This window comes from Tetrao urogallus, assembly GCF_951394365.1.
Source record: "Tetrao urogallus genome assembly, chromosome: 2".
In the NCBI taxonomy this organism is placed as follows: domain Eukaryota; kingdom Metazoa; phylum Chordata; class Aves; order Galliformes; family Phasianidae; genus Tetrao; species Tetrao urogallus.
In genome coordinates this window covers 55313491-55335655 of record NC_136814.1, presented here as the reverse complement: position 1 = coordinate 55335655, position 22165 = coordinate 55313491, and the positions used below count along the sequence as shown (strand labels likewise).

The 22165-nt window shown below is 41.7% G+C and overlaps 1 protein-coding gene across 2 annotated transcripts in view; it reads right to left on the bottom strand.

The window, feature by feature from the left end:
* The window catches only part of SGK1 (serum/glucocorticoid regulated kinase 1), a gene marked incomplete at both ends in the record, with an annotated part of 74844 nt that overhangs the window by 5714 nt on the left and 46965 nt on the right, over positions 1-22165 (bottom strand). Inside the window, one exon of one of the 2 annotated variants that reach the window (XM_079532564.1) lies at positions 20473-20548. In XM_079532564.1, the coding sequence (XP_079388690.1) occupies positions 20473-20548 (76 nt within the window). Of the gene's footprint in view, positions 1-389; positions 424-20472; positions 20549-22165 lie in introns of those variants that run through there. The other variant, XM_079532566.1, reaches the window with a different exon arrangement.

The following is a 22165-nucleotide window of genomic DNA, read 5'->3' as shown; positions in this document are numbered from 1 at the left end:
TCTTCTCCTACTTGTTGCCGTCCTCCCTCTGTTGCTAAAACTGCCGCTTTCAGTAGTAGAAAACAAATAAACAAAAAGACAGAAAAAAAAAAAAAAAAAAAGCCGGGTGGACAGCAGCAGGAGCGCTCCCCTCCGGGGCTGCGACAAGACCAATGCTCTACACTACCACCGTTCGGGCGGCCGCCGTTCCGCAGCCCCCGGGTACTGCCCCCCTCCGCACAACCGGCACCCCCTCCCTTTAACCCCCTTCCGCTGCCGCCTCTTCGCGTCCTGCTTGTGCCACTGCTCCTGACCCCTTCCCGTGCTCCAGCCCTGCGCACGACACTGGGTTTTATTTCTCCGTCGAGAGCGCTTTGCAAAAAGCCCCCACGGAGCGCAGCGGAGCCCACCTTTCAGTGAAGATTTCTCCTCTTTGCCCCTCATCGCCGCGGGGATGCGGGCTCTGCGCGGAGCCGTGCGCTGCAGCTGCGTGCGGGCTGCCGTAATCCCGACTGCGCGCCCTTCCTGGCCGGCTCCGGGACTGGAGGGAGGCGGCGAGCAGGGGGAGGCCGGCACCGTTCCTGCTGTCCCGCTTATGAGCGCAGCGCCGAGGGCGATTTACATGAGGCAGCGTTATAAAGTTCACGGGCCGCCCCGCACTCTCTGCCCCATTGCAACATCGCCGTCAAAATTACTGTCATCAGCGGGAGCCCGAGACGCGCGCACAAACCCCGGCAGCGCGGGGGGGCGGCCCTGCCCTCCCGGACTCACGGAAGCGGGCGCTGCCCTCCCGACCCCCCTCCGAAAAAAAAAAAGAAAAGAAAAAAAAGATGGCAGGGATCCAACGCAGGCGCTGCTCCTGCGGGGGGGGGGGGGGGGGGCAGCGGCCGGATAGCGCCGAGGCGGGCCGGGCCCCGCTCCCAGTTGGCACCCAGCGCCTTCCGCCGGCAGCGCCCCGGCGGCGCCCCCCTCCCGCCCGGCCCGGCGCCGCGCACCCCGGCCGCGCCCCGCTGCGGAAAGCCTGCTGTCCGCCCGCCCGTGCCGGCGCCCACCTGCGCGGCCCCGTGGGATGGGTCCGGGTACCACTCCTCGCCCCCTCCCCGCCGGCGGGAAGCGGCCCGTGCATCACCGAGTGGGTGTGTTTAATGCGATTCCTTCGCATGGAACGCGTTGCTGTTATTTCTCTGAAGTCGTAAACTGCGTTCTTAGAAGCTCGAGTGCCCCGAAGATGCATTCTACAACTTTTCTCTACAGCGATGTCAGCAAAACATCTTCCATTGAAATGGAAGATAGAGCATAGAGGAGCGAGAAGTAGCCAAGAGGTACATTACTCAAGAGCTGAGTTTTATGGAAAAGCATCAGGAGTTCTGGGAGCATCAATAAACTGCAATGGTCTGCACCAATGACTTATGCAGGTGGTGGGTCAGGAGTGTGCTGATAAGTACACGCAAGGGAAGAATCCAACAGTTACAATGATGTTTCACACTGTGTTTTTCTCTGGGACTGAACTTTTTGTCTATCTTCCTGAACTTCTAAATTAATACTTTTCTTTCTTTTTTCTTTTCTTTCTTTAAAATAATAATAATAATAATAATAATAATAATAATTAATGAAGTATTAGTACATTCAAAATTAAAAAGGAAATGGTGTATGAAAAGTTGCAGAGCTACAGAGCTGCACAAGAATGGCTGCACAAATTTAACAGAAAAAAAACTATTTGAATGCTGTAAGCTGCCAGGGCAGCATGTCTGACCCACCGTATTCCTGAACTACAAACTCCTGGGAGTCAGGGATGCTTCAGGGGCACATCACAGAGCAGTTGTCCAATCATAGAATCATTAAGATTGGAAAAGATCCCCAAGATCATCTAGTCCAACCATCAGCCCATCACCACCATGCCCACTAACCATGTCCCTAAAAGCCACATCCACATGTTTCTCGAGCACTTCAGGGATGATGAGTCCACCACCTCCTTGGGCATCCTGTTTCATTGCTTCACCATTCCTTCAGATAAGAATTTTTTCCTAGTATCCAGCCTGAATCTCCCCTGGTGCAACGTGGGGCCATTACCTCTTGTACTATCACTGTTAGCTGGGAGAAGCGGTCCTACCTTGCCACAACCTCCTTTCAGGCAGTTACAGAGAGCAATAAGACCTCCCCTGAGCCTCTTTTTCTCCAGTCTAAACAATCCCAATTCCCTCAGCTCAATTCCCCATAAGGCTTGTGCTCCAGACCCCTCACCAGCCTTGCCGTCCTTCTCTGGACATGCTCCAGAGCCCTTGGAAGTGCTGGTGTTTGCTGGTGCAGGTAACCCCATACACCGACTTTCATGGACTCAGTTCCACACCTTCATTATGATTCTCCCATTCCCCTTCTGAGAGACACTGTTCTCTGTCTGTGCTCACAATTTAACCCACTTACACAACCTGGAAACTGCTGCTTGCTGGCAAGAAGGCAAGTAACTGATTCAATTTTGTAACCTAGTACAAAGCATGACTGCTGAGTAACTCTGCTGCATGTAAGAGTATCAGCGGCTAAGCAAACTCTCGTCACCCCTCACACCATGCCAGCATCCAAGTCAGAGCCCAGCTGTGGGGCTGGCAGAAATGCAGGAAGGCACAGCCCTGCTGCAGCCATGGGTTTCCCAGACATCAAGGCAGAGCTAGCGCAGTGTGTCCTTGCCCATATGTGGCATCTATGGGTAACCCTAGGTCCTGTTACATAGAGGCTGGGACTTGCTCAAGGTAAAACTTATGGGGAATGTGGTTCAATTTATCTTAAAGGACAAACAACACAACACTGGTGGGATTCTGTGTTGGAAACACCTTCAGCAGATGCTGCCTGTGGAAACGTGTCTCCCTTGAGAAGTCTTGCTGGAGGAATCTCATCTGCAGTGAATGGATGCTTGTCCTGCTCAACTGTACTCGTGAGCACAGAAGCTTTTCCCTCTTGTCCTTCAGGAAGGTCAGATGCTCCCATAGCCCACTCAGTAATTGGATTCTGTGAACTCTCTTCCTCTGATTATGTCCCGGTGCTCATTGTGTGCTGTGGAATGATTTACGCCTGTCCTTCATGCCTCCATCCTTCAGGAATTAGATTCTCAGATAGCTTCTGAACTTCAATTTGGCAATGAGTTCAGTGCTAAGGGAATGAATTCCTGCATCTTATCTTGCTGGATCTCAACTTTAGGATGTGGCAGGTTGAGCTGTTCCTAGAATTTCTTGGCTGACTGAGCGGAAGCTTCACAAAATTCTGCAAATATTTTCAGCGACAATTGAGTTCAGGTTAATTAAACAAAGATGGGATTCAGGCCTTGGACTGCAGGAATGACACTATCCCGGATGCAAAAGGAGGCTGTGCTCCTGACAGCATCTGAGCTCAGAACCAAATACTCTCAAAAATAGCTTTTGCTTTCCTCCTGTAAATCCCCAACAAATGAGTCTATGACCCTGTAACTAATGTTCATGCAGAACAGCCAAAGCATTCAGTCAAGATTTTCAGGCTGTCCCCACAAATGGTGTCTATGAGTAGCAACAAATAGATAAGAATTGAATAAAAGCCTTAATAATAACCCAAATAGAGATTTTAAATCAGAAGGTTCTGAGTGCTGTCAACAGGTCTGCTGGCATTATTCTGAAAGGAGAGTTATTGACTGAAGCTCCTATTGATCTGGAAATATCTAGCTGATTTCAATGTCATGTTTTGCCAAACCCAAATTGGGAACATCTTTTATTTCCCTTTTCTGATGCTTGTAGAGCAGGTTTACTGCATTGTCAATAAGAGGCTTTAGTGTCAAGGGATTATGCTCACAGGATCACAGAGTGGAGCAGAGCTGTACTGAGAAAAAAGTAATTCCCGTCCTTGCAGAAAGCAGTGGAAAATTACAGCATCCTCTAGATGCACTGACCTCTAGCTAAAATAGCTGATAAATGATGCCCCTTGCTTCCATTTTAACTTCAGCACAGTGATTCCAATCTAACATAGATGTCCCTACCACTTTATGAGCCAATGTTGCCACTATTTGTTTGCCTTCCTTAGAATGTGCCCCCCTCGCAGCCCAGATTAGTGTAAGTCCTTGCATTGTTGTGCAGCCTCTCTGACTTACAGTCATTAAAACAGGTTGGGTGACAGAAACTTGAATTCATTATTGTTATTATGAACTTAAAATAATGTGCTGTGATGGTCTCATCAGAAATGAGCAAGGCCAGTATGGCAATTGAGGTGAAAATATAGGATGGGAAGGTGATAAAAAAGGGCTTGTGAGGAAGATTAAGATTCTTAATGCTGCTGCTCTCCTTTGGTCACAAGGCAGCCTGATGTGAGCAGCTGGTACATGCTCCAGAACGAAGAGTATAAGCATGCATTGTCTGCTCAATCTGAGAGATTTTTCCTTGAAAACTTCAGCTATTGAAAGATGATAGCAAAGATGGATTTAGGCATTTTCTTCTGAGAGCGCAAGTTGAACAAGTTTCCCTATGCCTCTCACTTAAATACATGTGCTAAAATACAAATGATATCCAGACTAACTGAATGATCATCTGACTTTCCCCTATCTCTTCATCTCGTGTTCCACAAGGTGTTTTCTACCATGATATCTCAGTCCCTTTTATGTGTATACAACACCCATCATCACCATTGTTGTTCATTATCTTAAAAGAAAGATCTCTTCAAGCCTGTAAGCCCTCCAGCAGCCTTGGAGTTAAGGTACCATAAATAGTGAGCAAATCAGACAAAGGGAGGAATTTTTGCTAGAGAGAGGCTCATTTAGCTGATAACTTGAAGCAGCAACGTGGATTCTCAGAGGTGAGCAGGACATGAAAACTGAGGCGTGCTAAAGTCAGGCTTACACTTTCAGGTCTTAATCTTTTCTCCTTGGTGATACCACTGTGTCTCTTGCCATCATGTCAACTGCTTTCTTATTCCTTACTGTTTCTGTGAGATTTTATTTTGGAAGGCATGAGGGGCTTCCTGGGCAGAAGAATGTTCAACATGTATGTTAAACAGGCCTTTATTTGGGGGGATTTATCTCCTGTGATCTATAGTTTCAGGACATAGTTATTACCTGGTTACTTGGTTTTGTTGCTTTTAGTGGGGTTACAGCAGTATTCCTGAGGGTAGAATAGTTAGTTTAAACTAGAGTATTAGAGAAGAAGTGTTAATTTTGCCCTAGGCAAGTGGTCCAAAGTAGAGTCAAAATATCTATTTATATATTAATTCACTGTACCTTCCTTAAGTTTTGGCACTTTAAGCGGGCATATAGTCACCAAAGGTACCCTCCTTGGTCAGAAGAGAAAATAAGCTCCCCAGAGGTGACTTCGTGAATATATGGCATGAGTTAGGCAATGCCTAATATTTAGTTGAAATAATTTGGGCTTGAAACTGACAGGTAGGTAGAGGTACTTTTGAATCATAATCAATAACAATATTTTTGTTATTTCTGAAATTTCACATGTAAAAGGTGCACAATTACTTCAGAGGATCATGTTTTCAACATACCAGGGGAGAGCTGAGACTCTGGCCATTTTTTCCCTATTGCTTACATATTTATATAAAAAGGTGAAAGCTTAGGGCAAGTACTATACATTATAAATTCCTGACATGCCTCAGTTCAGTCTAGCTATGAACCTGGAAGAAGCCTTGTAACATAAGTATAGCTCTCCACAGTGCTCCTCAAGGATCAATTACACATCTTGGTTTCAAGTTAGTATCCCTGTATGTTCTCTATTGTGCTGGGTAGACAAGACGTACCAGCTCTCTCAAACGTAATTGACATATCTTGCCTTATGCCATTCTTGATAACATGTCAGTGAGATCTGAAAGCATTAGTTATATTTTATATCAGCAGGAATTAAATCACAGGGAAGACAAGGTGCCTCATCCCAGGGAAGTCTGTGGCAGAACCAAAAATTAAATGCGAAGTTAACTTTATCCCACTGCAATAAACAGATTAAGATTGGGCTTGATGACTTCCAGAGGTCCCTTCAAACGTAAATCATTATGTAATTTTATGATTGCTGTGCAGCAATATCTATTCCATATCTGCCAACCTCATTTGCGCAATTACACATATTGTAAATAGACAGTTTAGGATGGTAAGATCACCATCAGCCAGTGCAGGCACTGTGAGTACATGCTGCACCTTTCTGGATCCCGCCTAGGTATCTGTCTAGCATTACTGTAGCCCTGGATCCCATCCCAGCAAGAAAACTGACAACAAAGAAATATGTGGGACTTAGAAACACTGTCACTTAAAAACTTTTCTTGTTATTAGATAGTTACTTGAATCCAGATTTGTGGTGAAGAGAAGCCTCCATAATTACACATACATTCAACTGGCAAATGGCAACATCACCTGTCACTGTTGAACGTGGGGAAACACCCCTTTTGCAGCACAGGATCAACACAAAAAATATCATAAGACAGAAAAGTCCCACAGCCTTTGTCACAGGCAGATGCAGAAAGAACAAGCCGCAAACTTCTGCATCATGACTTTCTTTCACTTCCAGATGCTATTTTCAAACCGCTCAGCCATTCACTGCACTCTGTATCTCTTTGTAGTACTCCAATTAGTCCAAATCTTTTTAACGTCTTAAGCCCTAAAGTAAGTAAGTAGGAAGCTTTGATATTGGTTTCACTTACTTTGATAGAAGCTGCTTTTATTTTTATTTTTTTTAAGTGGTTTACATGACTCCACAAAGAAGACCTTAACTTCAGGCATCCGAGCTTGAATGTTTTGGCCATAAGTTTACTACCCTTGAGGACCAAAAGGATCTACTAGGACATCTGGCCTGACTATCTGCATAATGCTGGCTTGTGTTTGCTACAATGTATATCAGGTCCAGGCTTCTTGCCTCTTCCCCTTAATGCAAGCTTGTCTATCTCAAAATTTTCTTCCAGTTCCAGGATAATAATCAGGAGATTTTGACAAGCATAGACACCCACGCATGCATAATCATGCAATGAACACCAAGCTGAGAGTACATGACCCTTTCAGCTTCCACCAAGGTCTTCCTCATCCCAGCACACCTGCAGCTTCTCATCAGCACCCAGGTGCTGGGCGGATCAGCTGGCAGGTCTCTACGTGCAACCTCCCACTCAGGTGCCTGAGTCAGCCAGGCACATCTGGGCACAGCCACTTCAGCTGGCACAGCTGGAGCTGGAGGCAGGCCTGCATCCCATCCTGCTCAGACAGCGCGTGACCTGAGCAGGGAGCATAAAATCTACTGATCTAAAGCACATTGGCTGCTCTGTCATTTTAGCTTCATTAAAAAAGGATGCAGATTTGGAAGGGTGCTGCTCCAAGTAGTTACTGATACTTCTGCAGCAGTTCCCATAAGAACCTTATAGCACTTTGATATTTTTGGAAAATATTTGCATTTAGGAACAAGGAAGAGCATGTCTGGAAGACAGAATTACTGCCAAATGCTGTGTGGTTGGTATATAATTCTCAGTGTGACGCTGAGATCTATACCTGCAGAGAGGTGCACACAGCCTTTCTCTCCTCTACCTTGCTGAATAATCACATGCTGATCTTTCATACAAGACAGATTTAATAAAGGGAAGGGAAGGGAAGGGAAGGGAAGGGAAGGGAAGGAAAAAGGAAAGGAGAAAGTGAAGGAAAAAGGGAAGGGAAGGGAAAAGGAAAGAAGAAAGTGAAGGAAAAAGGGAAGGGAAGGGAAGGAAAAAGATAATCAACTGTAATCTTGTATTTTTAACAGAACGTCAGAAAAATTAACCCCCGGAACTCAGGAAAATTCCAAACATGTCTCAGTCTACTCCAATAGAAAATATTACCAAGCAGTTCAGAAGTACAGATGAAGTGTCACGTGAGGAAACAGAAAAAAAAAAAAACAAAAAAAAAAACCAAACCAAACCAAACCAAACCAAACAAACAAAAAAAAAAAAAAAAAAAAAAAAAAAAAGCTAAGCAAATTACTGTGCAGAGAGACAGGGGATTGAAAGCAAGATTTTTAGCCTTCGGTATTGTACCACTTATACTGACAAGTTCACAACTGAGGGTGAATACACAGTTTAAATACAGAAAGGCTATGCCCAGTGTAGCTACAAGTGGCAGCTTCACTTACTTCCAAAGTATAATGCTGAAGAGTTTTCTACAATTACATGAAATTGTGCTGCTAGTGCTGATATTAACAATTCTTACTTTGCAATGATATTCACTTATGTGTGTTATGTGTGTTTTTATCTAAAGATCTTAAAGCCCTCACACAGTCAAATACTAACAGTGACGTTTCAAAGCATGAAGACATGGGGAAGTTGGATTACTTGGGTCACTGTCATATGATGAGCCCAAAATAGAATAAGCATCTTGTAGGGCATGTGACTTTTGGTCCTATGCTCCACACACAAAGCCCACCTCTTGCAAGACGCAGAATTAAACTGGCAGTAGTTTTGCTCATTTAGTGACTGAATCAGCTTGACTGACTCAAAACAGTCACTGAAGTTCCAATTATTGAACACTGAATCAATTTAATGCTGTTCTCTCTCACTCTCCCTCAGGTTTACAAATAAAGCTCCAGCTTTGACTTGTCCCCTAGTTTTGAAATTCTTAGCACCTTTCACAGAATTTCCATACAGGAAAGAGCAAAGAAAGCAAGCCAATTTCTCAGAAAGGAAGAAAATGTATTTGTGCCAGTGTTTGAGATATGAAAATATAAAATACGCAGAGCTGCGTACACCAGGTTCAAGTGAGTAGTAGTTCTGTATCTGCATAATCCTTTTTTGATTTCATTTTATCTACTTCAACATGGATAGTACGTGGTAGTAAAATATGCTCAGTTTTGTCTGGAAACAGCATTCTAAACTATTTTTTACAGAATACATTTTTCACATCTTTAGTTTTATGCAGTACGTTATAGCTGTGATCATTTTTTTTCAATTAATATGCACGTATTCTGTCTTGTTTAGGATAGAATAAACACAGAACTTCTAACTCTTTCATCCATTCTCAGATCACCATGATAGAAGATCTGTAATCAGTCAAACAGTCATCCTGACCCAAATGTTTTTGTCTTTGGTGCTGCAACCACAACTAGCAAGCTTCCAAATTGCTTAGGCTGTGTGACCTGAGTCATAGAATAATATAAAAGAACTTTTATTCATGCTCTTGTGTTCCCTGAAACGTACTCATATGTACAATAATGACTAATGAACAAGTGAAAGTGTTTGTTGAAGGGAGCTTAATAGGAAAGTGTGATTTGTTCTTGGAGATGTAGCTGTTACAGTGTTAGAAACAGTGGGAATCAACACTGATTCACTAATATAACGAGTTTGGGTTTTATTTCTTAATTCACACATTTATCCTCACATGTGGTGTTTTTAAATACAAAAGAATTTTATGTGACTGAGACGTCACATCCAATTTTGTTGTATATATCTATTTCTGGCTGTCAGGACAGGAAAAAACTTCTGAGTGTTTCTGAGTTTCTTGTATGTTCCCTTTTAACAGTGTCTCTGCAGTTCTCTTAGTTCATGTGTTCACTTAGGTTTGGGGAAAGGTATTTGCATGATAAATCTGTACATCTGTACAAACATTTAAATACAGCTACAATTAAGCCAAGCTTTAAGCGTTCACTCACTTTGCTTTTTCAGAAAAGTTTTGGAAATGTTATTACTTTGATTTCCTTGTTACCTTTGCTTGACTGATTACTTAGAAAAAAAAATTGTGACTGCTTTTCAGGTCACCATCTGATGTTTAATGGACTGCCAGCACTGCAAAGGCCACAGGCTGAGAAACACCTGTCAGTGACATTGCTGGAGATAGATCCTGGGCCAAGTGGGACTTTGATTGGATTGAAAAGGTAATTCAAATGTTTTTAAAGCAATTTAAGGATGCTAAACCAATTAAAAACTTTTTTTTTTTTTCACTTTTATCAGTATATTGCAGCTATTGGCTTGCAAAAAGTCCTCTTTCATCATTCATTATCATTTTCTCAGAGGATCTTTAAAAGCTTTCAAAATTGAATTTTACTTCAAGTTGGCTCTGCAGGAATTAAAACAGGCTTTCAGGCTGAATGCCATCATTTACCAGCATGGCTCTGCATCCTGGGCAGCCATCTTACAAGAAATGTGAAACTACTGAGATACTAAATTCTTTTCACAACCCAAAATATTTGGACTGGAAGAAAAACAGAAAGAAAAGATTTTTTTTAAAAAAAGAACTTGTGTGGGAGTGAATGGGAAACTCCGTATAGAAGCAGGAAGTATCATGCAGTGGATTAGGAAACAGGCACAAAGCATCTGTTTTGGTAGTATTTTCACTTGTTTGGGGGTATTTCCATAGTGAACTGGAAATTGGCCCTGTACATAGGTATTACTTCACTCCTGGGCAAGAGGAAGGCACTAATTTGGAGCGCAGCACAGCAGCTGTCAGCATTACCACATAGCAATAGCGCACAACAGCTGAAAGCTGGACATCTAAAACACAACATCCCATAGAAACTGATGATTGCTGTAGAGTTGCTCTGAACTGCCATAAACAGCCCCTCTGGTTTCTACAAAAAGAGAAAGCTGTCTTTCAGGCTGCCTTTTCTGATTGGAACTGCTTCACTTCTGCCTCTACAACTGCTGCGGTACTGCCCCATCTGCACTACAAAAACTGCAAGTCAGCAAGGTTTGAACATGATGAAACCACTTTCTGACCCTGTCTGGCAAAGCTCTTCTCTATCAGTTGTAGATTTGACAGGAGAGAAGTGTAGCCTTTCTTCTTCCACAGACATCGGCTGGTGGCTGATTTGGAGTCTCAAGACCTGTGGTGTCAGGGCTGTTTTCTCTTTCAGTTTTGTCATGAGATTGATTTTTTTTCACAGGAGTTGAGTCCAAAAATATGACTGTTTTTCTTGCGAAGTTTTGCCAAGGCCAAACTTGTTCTAGAGCTGATGGTTATTCATCAGGTCTTTGCAGAGTTGTGGGGAAGTTAGCATACTTCCCTCAACATGATGAAGTCATTTCTAGAGGAAGTCCTTTCATGGGGAATTTGTTCATTGCTTTGGAAAACTGTAAGTGGCATTTCCAGCAGGACTAATTCCTATTCCAGATCAGATTCTTCCTATTCAGGCATTCTTCAGTTAGCTGGGAGGTGGAGCTCAGCTTGGATATGCTGATGAGTGTGGGCAGCACCGAAAACAGACAAAATCCCTGACAGAAGGGTATTTTGGGGGTGTCATACTTTTACAGAGTTATACAGGGATTGAAATAAAGGAAAGGTATATTTCAGTGACTGTCATGGTAAAGCTCCTGGGCAACGTATTCAGTGAAATATGGAGCAATGCAATTATTTGGAAGACTCTTGCCATTGGCTTTCCTCTCTCAGGAGAATGAAACTTGCTGGCTTAAATGATTTCAAATATGGTCCATCCCTATCTGCTAAGTAGATCACATTAATCTATTTTTATCCTGGATCACAATGTAACAGTAGTGACATGGCATAAATTAGGTACTTCACTATTCTTTCCAGTATGACCATGTCTCTCATGTACTGGGGAGCCCAGAATCTGAACATTGATCTGGAAAGACTACCTCTCTCAACCTGCTGGCAATACTTTTCCTAATGCAGCCCAGGATATCGTCCACCCTCTTTCCTACAAGGGCACATTGCTGGCTTGTGTTCAACTTTGTCCTCATCTACCAAGCTGCTTTCCAGATGGGCAGCCCCCACCTCCTCCTCCAAATAATATTTCTTACCTAACTTGTTCCGGTATTTCACTTTGTCTCCTTTTCTCAGATCCCTCTTTCTTTTCTATTTCTTGCTGAAAACAGGACTCTAAAAGCTGCAGTCACCTTCAAAGGAACACTGTTATCTCAAAGTCATTTTCAAAATCCTTTCAAGTGAAAAGGTCATTTTCACATGTTCCATAAGCTGAGACAATTGTAATATGAAAACTGCCTCCAGCTCAAAATGTCAAGAAAATGGAGATATTTCAGTGAAGGACTATGAGAATGGTCACTTGGTCTACTGCACGGTATCACAGAGGAGACGCTAAAGATCTGGCTTTGTTTAATCTGATGAAGAGGAGGTTAAAGGCTGTTGAACAGCAGCCTACACCTACCAGATCTTGAAGAACTACAGTGACGCCAGAGCCAAAATTTTCTCAGTAACAAAATGTGCAAAAGGGGGTTATGGCAATGATAGGAGTATTCAGTCTGGATGTTAGGGAATGAAATCATCATGAGAGTAGCACAGCCCTGGAACAGACTTGCTCAAGAGGCAAAAGAATACATGTTTACAAACCTCAGCTAGGCAAGGCCATGTGGACCTGCTCCAGTGTTGATCATAGGCTGACCTTAGGATGGGATGGCTGCTCTAAACAGCACTATAACTTTGCAAAATGATGTACTTATCCTCTCAGATCACTTCAGCTAGCCAGTCCCTTCTGAACTATCTTCCCTTCCCTCATCTGGAAGAGGAGGAATTCTATTTTCTTTTGACGGGAAGGTAATCCAATCTAAAAAGTTTTGTTAATTCTGGGATTAGTGGGATTAGTTATTACTTACGAATACTTCTACATCTTTTTTTAAACCAAATGTACTATATGCAAGCAGTGTCCTTTTAGTTTTCACTTCCCTTCAGAACATTTGTATGTGCCAAAAGATGTTCAAACACAGAGCAATGCTGAGAGACCAGCAAACAAGTGCCCAGCATATCAGAACCTGTAGTTTTTGTGGTTAAAACTGTCTTGAAATTCTGATGGATCTGTCATGTAACAGCAAATGTAAGAGAAAAAAGATTGTGTGAATGCAGACTCTCCCATCTTGCAGTCAGGCTTCTGCTTCAGCCTGATTCTAAATGTAGTATTGCACATGATGTTATACTTCATATTAAAAGATACGTATAGACCTCAGTTCTTGGTAGGTTGTCCTGTATTAGAACTTACCTACTCTCAGATCTACAAACCAGTGTCTTTGTTTTTAGGAGGCAAGTAGCAACCTCAGTTATAATGGGATGATTCACATCCATGTGATGATGCATAAATACGTGTGCTTATGGAGTAAAAGTTCTTTATTTGTTGTTTCAATATTTATGACTTTTCTCCAAATTATTCTCATGAAATCTATGTTCAAGTAATTGTGTTCTTTTGTTTTCTGGGATTGTCCACAGGCATTCGATGCTTCCTGTGGGGAGGTGTTTGTTTTACAGTTTCTAATTTCTTCTTACATATAAATCTATTTATTTTAACTGGGATGCCTTAAATATTTGTTCAGAACATAAGCTGTAAGCCACAACCTTGCATTTGCTGCAATTGCTTTTAGCATACCAGTAAAACTCATTCTTTTTGTGCAACTATATTAAAAGTGGCAACAATTTTCCATGTTTTAATTTGCAGCAAATAAGTTTATGGTGCTCTGTTTTAGGCAGACAATGGAGATTGTCTTCTTCAATAATTATCTCCAGACAATGCTGGTTGAACAATGTGATAGGCTAAATGAAAATGATATGTATCTCAGGTAAACTAAGCAATTTTATTCCAACATATTAAAGCCTGATTACAATGAAAGGTTTTGAATTCATTTCCCTAACTACTGAAATGGTATTTACTAATTGCATTCTCAAGTGTGCAGTAACAATGAGGATATAAATATCTCTTTTAGACAGAGGATGTCAAGAAAGAAAATTATTGTTGACATAATTTAAAATAAGTCATTTTTTCCAACTGGCTGCTGGAATCACTTCCTTCTCCCCTAGTTCTGGGAAGTGGGAAGTATAGATATTGATACTTTTTAGGTTAAAAAATTGCCAACCCGTGTCTCCATCACATGAACAAAAGCATTCCATCTCCTGAAGATGACTTGCTGTGTAGGAAGTGGGAAAACAGCAGGTTTCTTTGAGGAAGGCATCGGGCAATCAATCTGCGTACAGCCATCTCTCTGTGTAGGGCCTTGACAAATACTAGGGGATAACAAACAGTAAACCTTAGATAGCCCTTCTCTCTTCTAAAATATCTTTACTTCAGAATCTTTGCATCTGTAGGAAAAGAGTTATATCCTCAGTCAGGTTTTTCTGTTGAAACATCAATTCTGCTGCTTGATGTTTGATGAATATCAACATGCTGGTATGCAGTGTCTGACCTTAGTTATGTTCTTCCTCTTGAACAAACCTCACGCTTTATGAAGTGTGATTGCACAGACTTATCTTGAAAAATATGTTGCAGAGAAATATAATACATAAAGTTCTGACACTTGTACTACAAAATGCTGTGCTTTTTTTTTTTTTTTTTTTTTGCCTGTTTATTGTAAGGAAGAAACGGGCACATTCCCAATTTCAAAGTCACCTTTAGAAACAACAATAAAAATACAGAAAAAAAATAAAACAACTGATTATTTTCATTTTTCTGTGGGGGTATCATTCGGTATGGCCTTTTTATGATTTTTGTTTTTGAAGTTTCCTTCGATGTCTATAAAATACATAACAATAATTCTCTTTGAGCAAGAGCCAAGCAATCCAAATAAATACCCAGGAGACTCCTGATACTCAGCTTCTCTTCTGCGCCACGTTTTCCTACAGCTATTATTCTCTATTACTCTTGCAATAACCCATGTTTCTGTGTGATTTATTGCTTATCTGAATAGCTGCACAAAAGGTTTGTGGATTATGCCCCTCATATTTCTCTTTAAAAACATAACATTTTTATATAAGGCCTAGGGTTTTCTCACTGGCAAGACTCCAGATAAAAGGCTTTCCATGACGTCTTGCAAGCCAACATGTGGGTCCCTGCAGCATAAACAGGATCTCAGACAGGAGAGAGCTGCAGTTTAGATACTGGTTTGAAAGCACAACTTGGTGAAGGAAATGTTAGGACAAGAGGAAATGGCAGATCTGGATATCCTGCTGGTACGTGGGAGAGTGGTGGAAGTGCCATCTCCTTGTCACTCTGCTATTTTCCCTGGTGGCCTCTTTTCTATTCTCCTGCCTTTCCTCACCTTTGTCCCACGCTACTGTGCCAATGCAGTAGTTTCTCTAGAAATCTCTGCCACAGTCTGGAAGAAACAGAAACACATTTGGGGCCCTATTTTGGCTAATTTGAATCTCATTTCCTTCACCATATTCTCTAATAAATCAGACCCTAGATTTACAATTCAATAGAATAAGAAGTTGGGAAAAAAAAAAAAGAAAAAAAAAAGAAAAAGGATAAAAATATAAATACTTAGTTCTGTATTACATCTCACAAGGTTTCCAAGAAAATGGGACTTCAAGGACAATAAAAATACTTGAAGGAGGAAAGAAAGGAGTAGAAGTACTGAGAAATCCTCACCCCTGAAGCATTTTAAGAAGCTAAACCCAGCTTGTCTAGCCTTCCTTCATTGTGTATGTAGAAAAAAGGACACAGATAGGAACTGATTCATTTTCTCCTCAGATAGTAGATCTCTCGCAGGTCAGAAAAACTATGGTTGTTCTCTATGCATTGCCATAAAAGACAGAATAACAACCTGTGACATCAAAATCCACTTTGCAGAGTTCTGAAGACTGGTGGTGAAATGGTTTTGGTTTATATGTGGGAAAAATTATTCAGAGCTAGGAGTACTGGGAACACAATTTTTTCACCAAAAATTTCAAATGGGCAGTCACTACAAATATTTCAAATTGCAATATTCAAGCCACAGAACTCTTCCTGCTACCTGCTGCTGGTGGCTGTTGATTGGCTCGGGGCTGTCCTACTGGTAAATCTGGAATGACTTCACATGCCTTCAACCTGGACTGTTACATTTCTTTTTTGGTGCCAGTTCAGTATGACACACAGAGAGACATTTATATTAACTGCAATTAAACTCTATTAGACCTTTGATCTGCTAACATGTTGCAGTGTCTAAACGAATACATTAAAGGAAAAGAAAATGTGAAATAATTATCTTCTGTAAGTTGCAGAGCTGAATTTCAAGCTGTGCTTTTAGATCAGTTTCATCACATTTTTAATTATTCTAGCTATTGTGTCAGGGTAAAGAGCTTTATTGGAAAAGATGAAGGGAAAATAGAACAAAAGCTGATGTTTCATTAAGCTGAGAGATGCCATGAGCTTGAAATTGTAACCTTCACAACTTTTGAATGAAGAAATCAAATTCCTCAATTGTTGTGTTTGAGTAACTAAACTCTTACTTTTCTTGAAGAGACCCATATTGGCAAGAACAATACCAAGGCTGGTTTGAAGATCAATTTTTAAGATATTGCTCTGAAAAGACAAAGTTAAACATGTATTATGATCAGCTGATGTTGGAAAGTGAGACAAAAATGACCACTCTGATAATCACTCTGAAAAACAATTAGTGTCCAGAGTGAGCTGAATGAGACCGAGAATTTCTTGCAGTGGTGTTATTACTCAAAGGGCAGCCACAGCAGATTGCCAAGGAGGAGAAAGAGTGGGTGCGAAATGCTGGGTTGGTGGGCGCTCCTCTTTCATTCAGGTGAGATCAGGGAGCTTCATAGAAGGACAGTGGGGAAAATGCTGTGCTTCTCCATTTTGAACACAATTTTTGGGGGGAATTAGGATTCTACTGCCAGTCCTCATGGGCAGTAAAGAATGATGGTTAGGAACTCCCAAATGGAGATAGAAGCCCAGTTTTCTTTAGAGCAAACTCCACAGGTGTAAAGTGAATCTTTTGGGTATTTCCAGACAGGAATATTGACATGAGTCTTCAGAGGACTTTTTTGTGCTCAAAATCTACACTGTATTGTAGAATAGCATTGTGTAGGTCAAGTAAACAACAGACCTTGGTGGAGGCTTTTTTTAGCTTCTCAAGGGGAAGAGAGGAGAAACAACGGCTTTCACTGCCCCTTCAGTATTTTGTGCACACAGAAGTGGAGTTATTTACTCTTTGTGGATACTGCACATCATGTTCTGCAGTGCAAGATGGAGCTACAATGTGAGGTGTAGCACTAGGGAAAATTTCTAGCAAGTACTCCAATTTTTATGTCTCTGTCTTTCTGGCTGCAGTTCCCCAGATGTACCATATGTTTTCATTGCAGAAGGAAACAGTTCATCCATCTCTATGGCAAATGTGGATCTCCCCATGCATGCACTCTGTAGATAAATTGACAAATAAGGGAACTACACCTCAGCCACTTACATCTCTCTTCCCACTCTGTTCATGGGAATGTTAACTTCAAAGTGCATTTGAGAGCATAAAGTTATCAATGTTATCAAGCGTGTTAACCAAACAGACATTATCTGTTGCTTCGCTTCTTGGATATGCACTGATAACTGCCAGAGTGAGCACCAAGGTATGTGCAAAATGTTATCAAATCTAAGCAGTAGCATTCTGCAGAGCTTTGGGCTACTCAGAAGAGAATCAGTCCCCGAAGGTGTGAATATATGCGAAAGTCTCATAAAAATCTCTTTTCCATTGTTCCTTCCTTATTTCCTTTGTCCCTTCCTTCCTTCCTCCCTTCCTCTCTGCCTGCCTCCTTCCCTCTTTCTGAGCTGAGCTCATGAACTGCATTATTTTGGGCCACCAGGAGCACCTGATTTCCTCCTGTGTGACACAAGTAAGTGTCCACTTCTCAGACCACAGCAAACCTGTGCTAGATATGCAGTTGGCACTCCCATCTCAGTTGCAAAATGAATTAAATTGAGTAGGCAGGAGCAGAGAACTGTAAATGAGATGGTCAGTGTGAGAACGGTGCTGCCAACATAAAGCATTCCAAAATCATGAGTCCAGTTACTCTGCCCAAGTTATAAAACTAGATTATACATCATTTTTTAATAAAATCAACAAGAGGTATGTTTGTTTTTCTTGATCTCTGTTTTCAGAGCTTCCAGGTGCTTCAATATCTCACATTTTTCTCTTCAGCCACAGGTATTAAATGTCTAAATACAAACAGGTAGGGATATGCAAAAGAAACTTGAAACATTGTGAGACTCATCATCTAGTTGCAAGGATTGTCAAGATTTCTGTAAGGCTGAAAATGCAAACTAGAGGCATTAAATATCACTCATTTTTTAGCTTTATTTAATAGGCACTTCAGATCCAAATTATTAAGAATAATTTGAGGTAAATGATGTAGAAAACTAAGAGCTGTTTCTTGCTAATAAGCATGTATTTGAGGTTGATGAATATGCGTGGAAATGCAAGGCACTGTAGGGACTCTCCCTCAGCTCCTGCAGCATTGGCACTGATGTGGTGAGGGCATTTACCCTCTGTGGTTCACGAGCTGGTAGAGCTCTAAAGAAGGCAGAGATATCAGTGAAGCAATGTCTTTTTTGCTGTCCTACTGTTTAGCGTTACACACAGCAATTACAGATTATCTAGTCATGGAAATCATAGCTGGTAGGTCTTTGTTTCTGTTTCCTTTGAAAAGCTTTCCTTTGAAAGCTCAAGAGATACATATACTTTTATAAGATAAATAATGGGAGAATACTGTAAATGTTAGCTGTGGTTTGAATCTGCCAGCAATTCACACACTTCTTTGAAAGGCTACAGTAGTCTTAGAACTGCTTTTCATTAAGACGGATAGATCTTTTATAAAGCTTTTAAAGATCATTTTGAGAAATTACAAAATTTCATGGTTATACGTTGCTCTTCTTTGCTCCTCATCCTTTGGCCAAGGAATTACTTCACCTGTTGCAATCATACTCAGGGGCATCAAACTTCACCATGTGAACACAGCACAAAATTTAAGAACAACTTCTAAGACATTCCACTTTGGGCTTAGAATCTGAGAATTCATGTTTTTTGCTTAAAAGCAGTTAAAGTCCTCTGGCATAACCAAGAGCCAATATGAAAGCAGAGTAAAAACATACAACTTTAGTCCTAACCAAAGGGATTGTGCAGATGCTAAGAAAGATTTCCTCAGACTGCTCTTGCAGAAGCTTTGAAAGAAATACTGCTATAGTCCTCTAATGTCATTCTTACAAGTGCCCAAGAATTGGCTGTAAGGTTTGTTATGGTGAAGTAGTTGAGTTTTAATTAAGTTTAATTGATTGATACAGTGAGGTACATGTTAAATGCTTCTTAAGCGGAACCATTGGAAAATATTAAAAATCAAAGGTGACTTAATGTGCTGTACTAAGTGTCCCCAGCCAGCCAGTTAGTGCAAGCTAACATTGAAGGTTTAAGGCAGCTGGGTCATGGTAGAAAGGTTCTTAAAATTCTGAGAGACTAGTTTCTAGAGCAGTAAACTATAAGAGCTATTTCTGCTTTAACTGAATTTATCCCAGATGCTTAAACAATCCAGGTAAGAGAAAGAACAGTACCCAACACTGTCAAGAAACTCCCCCTAAATACTGCATTTTTAACCAGGTCAATTTAATGTGTTGCCAGCATTTGATCTGAGGGGACAGCTTTTGTTACAGAAGAACGACCATGAGCAAGCGAGAAGGGCAATGCCAGCCCTTGCACTGCTCGTGCTGCTGACAGAGGAGCCAGGCAGACCCCTGCTTTTCAGACAGAAGAAAGCACCAGTTTAGTGAAATCAGCAGAGCTATCCAGTGTGGGATCCCATATTTTAGAAAAAGTGTTATGAGTATAGCTAAAGTTGGCTAGGAATCAACGCAGTCTGCAACATTCACATACCACAATAACATCACACACAGGACAGAGTGCTTACTTAAATGTATTTCTAAATTTTTTTCATAAAATATATCACCTAGATTGGCATTTCTTTTGTATGCATAGAAGCCTAGACTGGTTATAGGTCAAGGGAATTATCCAGGACCATTAAGCACTCAAAATCAGAATGAGGAAGTGAAAGATTTCCTCCTAATGGGGACAGAGGCTGCTGGGATGTTTCCCAGGGGGACAGTTGGAAAAGTGGCAGAGAGAGCAGGAAGAAAATCCCCAAATAGTTCAAGTGAAATCTGACTCAGGATCTGTCAGATACTTGTCATGCTGGGGCAGTGCTTGTTTATCAGGACATTTGCAGCCTGTAGCCACCACAATTTTTCCTTGGTTAAAATGCAATTCTATATTTCTGACATGCCGTTTAACCACAATACCAAGTATAAGTTAATCTGCTGCACTTTTAACTTCTAAATAATATCTATGCTTATGATAAGGCAAAGAGAAATTTTTAAAAAAGCACAAGAATCAACCAGACAAAACCAGCATTCCCCAAAGAAACAAAATCCCCAAAACAGAAATGAGACAGAGTAAAAAGTAATGTGGCCCCTTGTTGCACAGTACCCATATCCCCGGTTCCTGTGCACCTGCCAGGCAGCAATGAGAGCTCTGCCCACACTGCAGGTTGACGATAAAGCAAGGCTGATGGTTTACTCGAGGGATTTACCATAATACTTTTGTTTCTCCTCATGCCATGGCAGAATTCCTCAGGAGCTCTTGTGCAGCACATTGTGCACTTCAGCCATCCCACGCAAAAGCAGTGGTTGTTGTTGCTGTTCTCTGGAAAACGGTGGGCGATAGCCCATGCCTCATTTCAATGAGAAAAACAACTTCCACTGAAGCCTGGCTTTGGAAAAAAGCACTGCAACCCAAAATGAAGCTGTGGCCAAAACAGCCCCTTACAGCCCCCGCGTGCAGCCTGGTCCCTACCTGTGTCATCGCCACCCCAGAGGGGCAGAGGCTCAGGCCTGGGCAGCAGCTCTCCTCTTCCATGGAACTCCTTCACCTGCAAAACAGGAGGAACACATTGCATCACCAGAGCTGCCTTGTACACTGGGTTGTTGTTTTACAGCACTGAAGATCAAAATTAATTTCCATACCAAGCAAATGTGTCAGCTGGAAATGCAAGTCCCTACTCCAGCTGTTCTTGTAATCAGGGGCAGACTTATGAGGTGTCGGGTTCTACAATCTTCCAAAAAGGAGCTTCATTATGCTTTGAATTGCATTTTCCACACAAAGCATACATGTGGACCTTATGTTTGTGGACTACGAAGGTGGTCCTGCTCTCCTGCCTTCGTTCTGCTGAGGTGTGGAAGGGGTGAAGAAATGGCAAGTCCTGAAGGAGTTGTTTTCTGACATGGGGCTGTTTTCTGACATGGGGCTGCTTGCAGAGAGCTGCTCTATCACACAGGACTGATATGGCCTTAGTGGGGACAGGTTAGGGTGAGACACAGGAGCCCTTGGATATGTTCAGCCTGGGATCTACAGGCTCCTGTTCCTTTCTTAATTAACACATCCTCACCTCATCCTCATCCCTGCAAGTATGGTAGATCAAATTGTTTCTCCTCTGTACTTCCCTTACTCATACTTGAATAAGAGCTGCACAAGATTTTGGGAAAACTGAGAGCTGTAATGTCCCTCAGTAACACCTTTGCAAGAGCATTTGTCACTGACCTCAGTGCTCCAGTTTCTAGAAAACAGTCTGAGTGTGGAGACAGACAGTAGGACCTAACTGTCTATGCCAAAGTGCCTCACATGTTCTCCACCCCACTGAATTGCTGCATCAGGATGGAAAGCGGAATCTAAAGAGCAAATAATTTCCTACAGAAAAACAAGGTAAAGAATTTTCACTGTGATCATAGATCACATTTAGTATCCAAAGACAGTTTAATTTTTCTTGCTAACACAAAATTTAGATGTGTCTTCATACAGATACAATGTTCTCTAAGTCTGCAGTCCTGAGGATTAAAAGAGATTGTCAGTATGGATTTGAGGCAAAGGTGAGTCAGTCAAGTAGATGCTCTTCACATTGTTTAGTTTAAGAAATGCTTTAATTCAAAAGATTCCCAGCTCAAATGGCAACTTCAACTACTGTTACACACACTCCAAAAGTGAAGCTGGCGGGAGGGTGCCCCAGGCTGTGAAGAATTGAAGAGGTGGCTCACTTTTCTGATAACATATTTCTGACTATCTTTACTCTGGAGATTAAGAACTTCATGAATAACAAGGAAGAAGCAGTCATTTGAGGCAGCCTCTGTTACTGCCACTGCAAAGCTCTGTGAAGTTGAGCACCAGCGGGACAGTAGGACTGAAGTTGCATGGGAGTAGAAAATAAGTATGGGATGAAGGGAGAGACAAAGTGCTTAATTTGACATATTCCAGGCAGAACTGTGATTACAACCTAGAAGAACACCAGTTCAGAAAACTTGGTGAAAAATATTTGAGAGAAACCACACATCAGGCATGAATTGGTCCCTACAGGCAGATGTACACCTTTACATATGTGCAAAATGATATATGCAAAAAGATATTGCGAAGTTATGACAAGGACAGAAGTGTAATTTGTGCAGTATCCATTAGTAATAGAAGACTGAGTGCTGAAAGCTACAAACCCTGAACTCTG